The sequence below is a fragment of the Urtica dioica genome, chromosome 8 (assembly GCF_054948205.1).
Source record: "Urtica dioica subsp. dioica isolate 48M chromosome 8, U.dioica_male_clone48M_v1_H2, whole genome shotgun sequence".
Lineage (NCBI taxonomy): Eukaryota > Viridiplantae > Streptophyta > Magnoliopsida > Rosales > Urticaceae > Urtica > Urtica dioica.
The window spans coordinates 38,186,825-38,198,770 of NC_142763.1; the positions used below are offsets into that span (position 1 = coordinate 38,186,825).

An 11,946-nucleotide genomic window follows, 5' to 3' on the forward strand; every position below is an offset into this window, starting at 1 on the left:
GTCACTTTCTCTCTCCTACTTTTTTTCAAACATTTTTTTTACATCAAAACTTCAAAAATCCATATCTATCTCAAATGAACTCGAAATTGAGTGATTCCAAATCCTACAGATTCGTGGCGCCAAGATCTTCAAAAATATTGTGTTTGATGAAAAATCATGTTTAATGCATCATATTTACGTTTCCATTTATTTTCACATGATTTCGAAAAATTTTCAGTTATTTCCATGTCTAAGGCAGTAACGTGATATTCTACATCTATGGTATTAAACATGATTTTTCATCAAACACGATCGCTCTATTTTTTAAGATCTCGGCCTCACAAATCCGTAGGATTTGAAATCACTCAATTTCGAGTTCATATGAGATAGATATGGCTTTTTTGAAGTTTTTATGAAAAAAAAAGTGTAGGAAAAAAAAACTAGGAGAGAGAAATGGACGAATTTGTTAAAAGATAAGGGCAAATCAGACCTTTTTTTTTTGCTTATCAATCCGTTTGACTATATACCTAAAGTTTGGCAAACATGGACTAAAACCAAAAAATAAGGTTTGTTTTTTGCCATATTTCTAAAACGCCCATAAATATATGTGTGTTAAAATATCAAATATTAAAAAATTGTATTATACAGCTTGTTTGGCATAACATTAATGTGTCGTTATCCTTTAAATTAATAGATTAAATAATTTAATGTTATTTTTTGGAAAACAAATAAAAAAACATTCGACCCATTTGAACGGATATTTAAATGAAAATATGACCATTATTTTATTTCAACTTGGTTGGTGAATAAACTCATTAGCATTGTCCACCATTTAAAATGTATTAATTATTATGTATTAAATTTTCTCAAATATATCAATTGATTATTTATTTAATCAGACAAATAAAAAAATGTACGAAAACTGTTTGAGCTTCAAATTAAGTTATATTGTTATAATAATGATTTATAATTAATTTTTTTATTACTTTATTGAAAAATATTATAATATTTTATCATTTAACAACACTGAGTATATTAAAAAATGAATAGATATTGCAAATTTTTATGAGATTTGTAACTAATTAGGTCACTTTAAACATGTGATTTTGGATCTAACCTACGTTTGACAATTTTTAGTGATATAGTCAAATGGCTTATGTGGCAATAATCAAGGTCTGATTTGACTTTTTTATTAACAAATTCGTCACTTTCTCTCTCCTATTTTTTCAAAAAAAAAAATTTCATCAAAACTACAAAAATTCGTATATTTCTCATACGAACTCGAAATTGAGTGATTTCAGATCCTACAAATTCGTGGCGTCGAGATCTTCAAAAATAGACTCATTGTGTTTGATGAAAACTTATGTTTATTGCATCATATTAATGTGAAACCCCAAAATTAGCTTATAAAGAAATTTAAATATTTCATAATAATATATGAAATTTAAAGCTATGTTAGTATAGTATCTGTGAATTTTTTTTGGGTTAATTATTAGTTTTGGTAAAGTATTGCGTGCCTTATTAATTGGTGTGCCAACAAATTATGTATCTGATGTTATGAATTTTAGATATTATATGTGTACGTGTATGCTTATTCCATGTGTACGTGATTGAATTAAAGTACACATATATATTAGATTTTTTTTCCATATTCTTATGTATCTGAGGAGATATATATATATATATATATATATATATGTATATATATATATGTATATTATTAGACTGAAACGTGTTTGGAACTTATATGTTCCACCGACTAAGAAAAAATGGGTATATAATTATATGTTTAAAGTTATACATTGTTACGGGATAAATTAGTCAGACTCCGAGTAGGATAGTCGGACTACCGAGCAGCGAGAAGAATCCAGCACCGAGCTCAGGTTAAGTAAACCCAAGGGCCATCCATTGAAAAGGAACGAATCGTTCATAAGTCAAGAACGAAACCCACCGATCAGAACTTCGAAGAGAAGAGAAGAACGTGGGTCAAAGACTAGTCAAAATCAATAGAAAACATGTTTCAAACTCTAAAACGCACACCTTGACGGTTCAGGAACCATACGAAGAGTATTAACCGTCCACCTCATCAAGAGGCAGTTACCCAAAACCGTCCAGAACGTGGGATTGATCACCCCACGTTCCTCAGAATAACCGTCAAAGACACGACCACGAAGCTACACCAGACGAGTATAAATTGAAGACGCGGCACAGAACGAAACACGGACTTTTTACACACTTTCTTTCACTTGAAATCTCTAGAAAACACTGCTCTCTTGTATTTGATTCGTCTGTATAAAGAGAAAGTCTCGCCTAAATCACCTCTGTACTCGGAGGCTTCGTACTCGGAGTCTGTGTATTTTTGTGAGATATTGTTGTACTAATTTTACAGGTCAACAGTTGGCGCTAGAAGGAGGGGGACCAGCTGAAGAATATGGCTAGTTCGTCCGCACCCGTGAACGCTGTCTCTAACCAGGAGACGGAGATAGAGCACCATAACCGCACCCTGCCTCTCACCTCGGAAGAAATAGCTGAACTCCTTCCGGAACCCAGCCTCGAAGAACAATTCAGACAGATGCAAGAGCGTCTCTCGGTCTTAGAGGCAAATAACAGGGATTTGAAGAGAAGATTGCAGGCAAAAAGGGTCACACTGCGAAGCGCGATAGTGATCCCAGATGAAGAGCCCTCGCACCGATCAGGGAAAGAACCTATCGGGCAAGATCCGCAGGTTAAGAAACCTCGGAAACATGCTAGAGATCGGTATGAGAGGATGGAACATGTTCCTGAGTCCGAGAAGGAGCAGTACAGTCAGGAAAAGATTCCTGATCGGTACCAACCCAGAATGGACAAAGGACATTCAAGCACTTTCAGGCACAGCTTAGAAAGCTCGGAGACCGAAGACAGTGCAAGCACCAACAAAACAAATCTTAGAAGATTGGAACGTCGGATCGAGGAGGTAGCCCTAGGTCAGAAGGAGTCTGTTCCGAAGGTCGGAGAAGCTATCTCCCCTTTCACGGCCCGCGTGTTAGAATACCCTTTGCCTGATCATTTTAGGATGCCAAGCATCCCAGTATACGATGGAAAGACCGACCCGGGAGACCATATAGACACCTTTTCCTCTTGGATGCTGTTGCAAGGAGCCGGACCAGAAGTTATGTGCAGAGCTTTCTCTATCACTCTGACTGGCTCAGCCAAAAGATGGTACAGAAAATTAAAGCCAAACTCCATAGGATCCTGGAAACAGCTATCTAGAAAATTCATGGAACAGTTTGTCGGCTCCAGCTCAGGGAAAACTCCCAAAGAAAGACTACTGGCGGTAAGACAAGCCCATGACGAGTCTCTAAAAGATTTTATTAATCGCTATTCGGAGCAAGCTCTTCAAGTTGACGATCTGAACGAAGACTTTAAGCTCTTCGGGATCTCCTCCGGCGTCCGAACAGAATCAGAATTCTGGTGGTCACTTCAGAAGACTAGTCCAAGGGACTACAACGATTTCCTGAAGAGAGCTCAGAAATATATCAACGCGGAGTAAGCAAGGCTGGCGGCAAGAAAAAGCAAAGCCGCCGAAGAGCTACCGAGAAGAGCATAGGGAACGACATTCTGAGGACAACCGCCCACCGAAGAAGAGCCGGTCAGGAGCAGGACCTCTGAAACCTTTTTCCAGTAAGTTCGATAAATATCATAAGCTCAATGCCCCGATAGAGGAGATATTTAGTCTTACACAGGACAAGGAAGATTTCCCTAAGCCAATGCCGATCAAGAAAGATATCTCAAGGAGAGATAAAACAAAATATTGCGCTTTCCACGCTGACATCGGTCACCGCACTGCCGACTGTTTCAACCTCAAAGAAGCCATAGAAGCTCTAATCCGAAGAGGAGCGTTGAAGAAATTCAAGGCCGAGCAAGGGGAGCAAGAGGAACAGAAAGGTGAGGCATATGCCGAAATCTCACTCATAGTCGGAGGACCACATGTGGGAGGAACTTCAAGGAGCGCTCAGAAGAGCTATGTAAGGGAAGCCTACGCAGGACCCCGGCAGATCTTGTTTACAGCCGAACAGAGGCCTAACAAGATAGCCAAATCTAGCTCGGAGCCAATTACCTTTACAGCAGAAGATGCTCGGTGGGTGATGTATCCTCACAACGATCCATTGGTCATTTCGGCTCTAATCGGCAACAAGAATGTACACCGAATTTTGGTAGACACTGGAAGTGCTGTTGACGTGCTCTATGAAGACACGTTCAATAAGATGGGTCTTAAGCAAGACGCGTTGGCTCCTTCCCCTGAAAATCTCTATGGCTTCACGGGAGATTCAATCCAGCCCAATGGATTAGTCTCACTCCCAATAACTGTGGGAGAAAACCCGAGGAGTAAAACCACCAGCACAACATGGATAGTGGTCCCCGGAAAATCTTCGTTCAATGCGATCATTGGCAGGCCGACCTTGCAGTCCCTCGGGGCCGTCGCGTCGGTGGAATATTTGAAGATGAAGTTCCCTACCGAGCACGGGTTAGGTGAAGTAGTCGGAACTCAGGCTATCGCAAGGAGCTGCTATGCGAATTATCTCAAAGAGAGTCAGGACAAAGATGTCCACAAGGTTATGATGATCGATTCAGATTTTGACCCACGCCTCCCGAGCCGAGAAGAAATTGGCCCAGGAGACGAAGTCAAGGAAGTCGCCCCAGATCCAAAGCAACCTGAGAAGAAGCTCAAGATTGGAAAATATCTTGAATCAGGTACCAAAAGTAACTTAATTACTCTCCTATCTAATAGCTTAGATATATTTGCCTGGTCACAGTCCGACATGACGGGGATAGATCCCCAAATAGCATGTCATAGGTTAAATATAGATCCTAAAGAAAAACCTATCAGACAAAAAAGAAGGGCTTTAAACTCCGAAAGGTATATTGCTCTAAAAGAAGAAGTAGACAAACTGATTTCTAACGGATCAATAAAAGAAACTAAATATCCTAAATGGGTAGCCAACCCCGTCCTGGTCAAGAAACCTAACGGGAAATGGAGAACTTGTGTGGATTTTACAGATCTGAACAAGGCTTGCCCAAAGGATAGTTTTCCTATGCCGAGAATAGATCAGTTAGTAGACGCCACGGCAGGCCATGAAATCCTAAGTTTTATGGATGCCTACTCTGGCTACAATCAAATCCCTATGTATGGTCCCGATCAGGACCACACGGCATTCATAACTGATCGGGGGCTATACTGTTACACGGTAATGCCTTTCGGGTTAAAAAATGCTGGAGCAACATATCAAAGATTAGTAAATCGAATGTTCGCCGAATTACTCGGGATTACGATGGAAGCATACATCGATGACTTGTTAGTTAAAAGCCGAAAAATAGTTGAACATACGAATGATCTTAGAAGATCATTCGAACTTTTAAGGCAATATCGCATGAAACTAAACCCTCTAAAATGTACGTTTGATGTCTCTGCAGGAAAATTCTTAGGTTTCATCGTTCATGAACGAGGCATTGAAGTGAATCCGGAAAAGATCACAGCCCTATGGAACATGAGACCACCACGGAACATCAAAGAAGTGCAAAAACTGACAGGATGCATAGCTGCATTAAGTCGCTTTATCTCTCGGTCTACCGACCGAAGTATTCATTTCTTCAATATACTCAGAGGCTCCAAGGAATTTGAATGGACCAAGCAGTGCGACGAAAGCTTCGAATCCCTAAAGGAACACTTGGCATGGCCTCCGACTTTAAGGAAAATGCAGGAAGGAGAGCCCCTGGAGATCTACCTAGCCGTCTCGGAACATGCAGTAAGCTCAGCGCTAATCAAGAATGAGGGAAAACACCAGGTCCCGGTTTATTATACTTCGCGGCGCCTTAACGAGGCGGAAGGAAGATACCCGGAACTCGAAAAGCTAGCTTTCGCCCTCATCACTGCTTCTCGGAAGCTAAAACACTACTTCCTTGCACATCCGATTACGGTCCTCACCAATTTCCCACTGCGCCAGGTGCTGCAAAAGCCTGACGTGTCCGGAAGGCTAATGAAATGGTCAATTGAGTTGACACAATATGACATACACTTCAGCCCCCGACCAGCAATTAAAGGACAAGCCGTCGCTGACTTCATTGCAGAGTTCACATACAGGCCAGTCGAATTCCCGATTTGGGACATGTATGTAGATGGAGCAGTCAACGAAAAGGGGTCCGGGGTCGGAATTGCGCTATCCAGTCCAGAAGGAGACAAGGTAAAATTCGCTTTAAAATTCGATTTTAATACTTCGAACAATGAAGCTGAGTACGAAGCTATGATACATGGGCTACAAATAGCAAAAGATTTAGAAATCAAAAAGCTCAAAGTATATTCGGATTCTCAGTTAATTGTTAATCAAATGAAATGTGAATTTCAGGCAAAAGGCGAAAAGATGTCGCTATATGCCGAGAAAGCTAGAAACTTAGCAAACGAATTCGAACTTTGCGAGATCACCCAAGTCCCAAGAGCCATGAACGAAGAGGCCGACGCATTAGCAAAGCACGCCACTCAAGGATCAGACTCGGAGTCAATCCCAGTGATCAAAATTGGGCAACCTAGCATTGAGCAAGCCCCCCATGTGCTTCAGATCGAGCAACGAAAATCTTGGCAAACTCCGATCAGGGAATACTTGCAGCTCGGAGCTCTGCCCAAAGACAGAAATGAGGCTAGAAACCTGAAGTTCAGAGCTGCTCGATATTTCCTCGAAGGACTGAATCTCTACAAAAGGGGATTTTCTCGAGCTCTACTCAAATGTCTAGATGAAGACGAAGCCGAGTACACTCTCAAAGAAATTCACGAAGGGATATGCGGAAGTCACATCGGATGCGAAGCATTGGCACAAAAGATCATCCGACAGGGACTCTACTGGCCGACATTAAAGGCCGATGCTCGGCGCATGACGCAAAGATGCGTCAAGTGTCAAAAGTTTTCAAACATACCGAGGCTTCCACCTAACCCCCTCATCTCTCTCTCATGCCCGATCCCGTTCGCAGAATGGGGAATAGATCTAATCGGAGCTTTGCCAACAGGCCGAGGCGGATGCAGGTACGCAATTGTAGCCATCGACTATTTTTCAAAATGGGTTGAAGCCGAGCCCTTAAACAAAATAACGGCCCATGCAATTGAGAAATTCGTATGGAAAAATATCATTACTCGGTTTGGAATACCACTCAAAATTGTATCCGACCACGGAACTCAGTTCGACTGCGATTCCTTCAAAGGTTTTTGTGAAAAATATGGCATTAACAAAGTTTTTTCTACACCAGTCAGACCACAGTCCAACGGATTGGTGGAGGCCGTCAACAAAACAATAAAACACGGCCTGAAAACGAAGTTAGACGAGCAAAAGTCAGAATGGGTGGATATGCTCCAAGAAGTCCTCTGGTCATACAGGACCACCGAGCACTCCGCAACTGGCGAAACGCCTTTCTCCCTCGCATACGGTTCCGACGCGGCCATACCGACCGACGTCTTAATACCAACAATGAGAAGAGAAAATTACTCAACAAAGGTAAACAACGACATGCTTGAAATTAGTCTAGACCTGTTAGAAGAAAAAAGAGAAAACGCCAGATTAAGAAATCTAGCTAACCAACAAAAGGTTTCTCGGTATTTCAACAGGAAAGTCCGACCAAGATCATTCAAAGTCGGCGACAAAGTCCTCAGAAGAGTTTTTCTCCATACCAAAATCCACCAGGAAGGAGCCTTCAACGCAAACTGGGAAGGACCCTACATCATCCGAGAAGACTTCGGAAACGGGGCTTACCGGCTACAACAGTTGAGCGGCGATATGGAGAAAAACCCCTGGAATGCTGAGCACCTTCGCCGATTTTACGTTTAAGTTTGTTACTCGTTAAATTTTCAAAAAGCGGCTTGGTCGCATGTATCGCGTTTACATTTTCAAAAAGCGGCTTGGTCGCATGAATTATGTTTACAATTTCGAAAAGCGGCTTGGTCGCACGTACTTATAAATCCAAGTAATTTTCTTTCGATCTTCTACTCGGAATTTCGAGTAATCACGTACTTATGATTTCAAGTAATTGTTCGTTTTTCGTTCCTCTGCTCGAAATTACTTATGTTGTCAGGGAATCGCATTATGTATTATTTATCACGTTATGTATTAATTATCTTTCAATTCAACAAAGTAAATTGGGCGGCTAGATAACTAACAAACAGTCTTTTAGAAAACTTGAAACTCAAAATATACCTAGTGATACTTTACTTTGCCAAAAATTTGAAACTTAAGTGAATTTACACAAAATATAGATCCAACCAAGGATCAATTGTTCAAATCCCGAAAGGGAAAAACGAAAATTACATAATAAAGATCCGACCTCGGATCAATTGTTCAAAACCCAAGCGGGTTAGCAGAAATAAAAAAATAAACAACAACAAATATAAATTCTACTCCTGGTCGCCTTCTTCGCTGGCCCTTGACTCCGAGTCGAGATCGAGATCCGTCGCATCCAGAGTAGGATTCTTCGGACCAAGAAGCCGAACAGCCTCGGTCATTCCAGCGGTATAGAGATCATCGCGCATATCACGATAATCGTCGGAAGCTTTGTACTCTTCCACCGCCGCTAAACGAGCAGCCTCAAGGTCTTCTCGGAACTTCCGGGTTAGCTCAGACCTAACCTTGGCTGTCTCATCCCTGGCAGCATCTCTCTCCTTGAGGAATCGATCATTCCTTTGTCTCAGGGAAGTGAGCTCGGAGCCTAGCAGTCCGACGAGACCGGTCATACTGACAAAACTCTGCAACGATCAAATGGTCAGCCACAATGAGTTATCAAAAAGGGGAAAAGGTGCCGACTAGACAAGTAAAAACTTACCGAAATCGCCGAATCGGTGGCCTGGTTAAGCCTCTCCAAAGGCTCGAACCTGAGAACCTCATGAACCTTCTCGGCAGGGAAACGCTCGCGGAGGAAAGTGACAACCGGAGCCAAAGGATCAGAGGCAGAAGAAGGCTCGGCCAGGCTCTTAACCGGAGAAGAGCTCAGAGGCTCCGAAACCTTCGAAATAGACGAGGCCGCCCGCTTGCCGGCAGCCGAAGCCTTAGAAGCCTTGACACGTTTCGGATTGGGAGGGATCAGCTCGGGAGCGGATTTCTTTTTCGCCATCTGGGCAATCTCTGTTAAGAAACACAAATGAAAATGAGAGAAGACTGGAACATATGCGAGTTGATAAAGGGCAAGTAAAATACTTACTTGAATAAGGGTAATAATAATATTGGTCGAGCAGGTCCGGGTCCGACAACAAAAACGTCGACCGATCAGCCTCTGAAAGATCAAAAATTTCTGAGTGGAGTGGTCGCTCGCCCTCGGGGTATTGCGGAAGGGAACCTGGAATCAAACATAAAACATATAAGAACCCAGAACAAAAACCTGGCTCAGATTATCAAATAAGAATTCTGAACCAGAGTCACACCCAGTTCCGAGAACGGAGCCCTTATGGGGCACCTTTCATAAGAAGCTTTCCCTTCAACCCAAAAGAAATGGTCTTTCCAATTTTTCTGGCTGGTCAGCAGGCGAGTAACCACCTTAGATTGGTCATCATTGGCCCGAGCATAATAGTAACCATGCTGCCCTGGGGCCGACTTAAACGAGTAGTATTGCGAAAAATCTTGCAAGGTGACAGGGCGATCATAAATTTTCGCCCATAGCACGGCCATCCCGACGAAGATCTTATACACATTGGGGACAAGCTGGGTAGGGGAACAACCCAGGTCAGAAACAAACTGGGAAATTAAGGGATGCATCGGCAACCCTCCGATCACGTTCAAAATAGCCCTATTGAACGCTACTTTCCCGGCAGGAGGCTGATCGGCCCTTTCATGTTCCAAGGGCGCCGAGATGATAATCCCCTCGGCTATTTCAAATTCCTCCCTCAGATCTCGTATATATTTCTCGGTAACCCGAGAAGTCCAAACCTTGGCCGAAAACTGGCCCTCTTTCCGTTCAAAGACCAAGGCCTCATCCTCTTCCTCTGGGAGATCAACCCCAAAGGTCCTCCCACTCGGACCCGGAATACCCTGAGAGCAGCCCTCTCATCGGTCTTGCGAAAGAGAAAGGGTCGTCATATCACGAGACTCCGACCCGCTCTCCCTCGAAGAAGCGGACGAAGACGATATCTCCACGACCATGGTGTCCCTACACGACAGGGAAGACGAGTCAAAAACCTTTTTCTCATTATCAACTCCCTCGGACTCAGGACTGGGAGGCACGCATGATTCATCATATGCCATTACAGGACGGTCCCATCCGATCTCCGGGACATGATACCACACGCGACTCCTGAGGAAAGGAAACTTGGACCCATCCAACAAAATAACGCTATCGGGATCAGGTTCCGATCGCCGAACGACGCGAGGATCAAAGCTTAGATCAGGACGCGCAAGTCCTCCCATAGCCCTAATGAAGTTGATAAACTAAGATCCCTAAAGTCCGAAGGGTCCGAATACGAGATATAAAGAAAATACCGATCGCCGAATAACGATCTCAGAACAAAAGGAATGTATCAAATCAATGATAAAAAGACCTTACCCGCGAGATTGAAGATCGGAAGATCCGAGCAAAAACGAAAGAGCCAAGAGCACAATCTGAATAAGCAGATCAAGCCGAGAACGCTCTGAGACTAAAATGTAGAAGAAAAAGCGAAATGAAGTCAAAAGTTGAGAAAAGGCCTTATATAAAGACCTCACGAACGGCGAGGATTAAGCTTGTCCAGGAAGCCAAACACATCTGACCGTCGAAGCAAAAAGACGCTACGGTTCAGAAATGCCAGAAGACAAACGACGTCGTCCTGCAAAAAGAACAAAAGAATGAAGAATTCTACTCGGATCATTCCGAGACAAGTAAGCAAAGATGAACACGGTCACGAAGCAAACCGAAATAGTTCCTTACCATTTTTGCTAAAGAAAAAAACTAAGAAACTGGAGGGCAGCTGTTACGGGATAAATTAGTCAGACTCCGAGTAGGATAGTCGGACTACCGAGCAGCGAGAAGAATCCAGCACCGAGCTCAGGTTAAGTAAACCCAAGGGCCATCCATTGAAAAGGAACGAACCGTTCATAAGTCAAGAACGAAACCCACCGATCAGAACTTCGAAGAGAAGAGAAGAACGTGGGTCAAAGACTAGTCAAAATCAATAGAAAACATGTTTCAAACTCTAAAACGCACACCTTGACGGTTCAGGAACCATACGAAGAGTATTAACCGTCCACCTCATCAAGAGGCAGTTACCCAAAACCGTCCAGAACGTGGGATTGATCACCCCACGTTCCTCAGAATAACCGTCAAAGACACGACCATGAAGCTACACCAGACGAGTATAAATTGAAGACGCGGCACAGAACGAAACACGGACTTTTTACACACTTTCTTTCACTTGAAATCTCTAGAAAACACTGCTCTCTTGTATTTGATTCGTCTGTATAAAGAGAAAGTCTCTTCTAAATCACCTCTGTACTCGGAGGCTTCGTACTCGGAGTCTGTGTATTTTCGTGAGATATTGTTGTACTAATTTTACAGGTCAACATACATATACAAACAAGAAACGTTATTTGTTTCTAGTGGCATCCTATATATATACATATATATATATATATATATATACATATATATATATATATATATATATATATGAAATCCATATAAAATATATTGGATTTGCACGTACTTGTACTTTTGTGTGTGGTTTATTTACTTAAAGATATATGAATATTTACATAGATACTATGTTAGTTTGTCATTATAGTAAATTATATATATTTCTATGTATCGGTAAGTTTATAACATAGTTATCTATTAGGCGCTATTGGCGTAATATATTGTTCCGATCCTGATATTTTTGTTTGCCGACTTTGGGCTTTTCTTTTGGCAAAAGAAAAAAAAAAATATATATATATATATATATATATATATAGGTGAATTTCTTATCACGTTCAACCTCTTATAACCAGTCTTATA

At 42.1% G+C, this 11,946-nt stretch overlaps 1 protein-coding gene across 1 annotated transcript; it reads left to right on the plus strand.

Moving 5' to 3' along the window:
- The first annotated feature begins 6,374 nt into the window (after positions 1-6,374).
- On the plus strand, positions 6,375-7,458 carry LOC149389671 (uncharacterized). Its single transcript, XM_089622692.1, has 2 exons — positions 6,375-6,795; positions 7,376-7,458. Exons 1-2 carry the CDS (start codon positions 6,375-6,377, stop codon positions 7,456-7,458), a joined length of 504 nt encoding a protein of 167 aa, XP_089478818.1.
- Positions 7,459-11,946: the final 4,488 nt, after the last annotated feature.

Bases quoted from the DNA above. Each gene is read 5' to 3' on its own strand.
- LOC149389671 (XM_089622692.1), top strand. From the start codon at position 6,375: ATGTCGCTATATGCCGAGAAAGCTAGAAACTTAGCAAACGAATTCGAA. The intron at 6,796-7,375 runs GTCACATCGGAT...CTGGTCATACAG, and splicing joins TCACGAAGGGATATGCGGAA to GACCACCGAGCACTCCGCAA.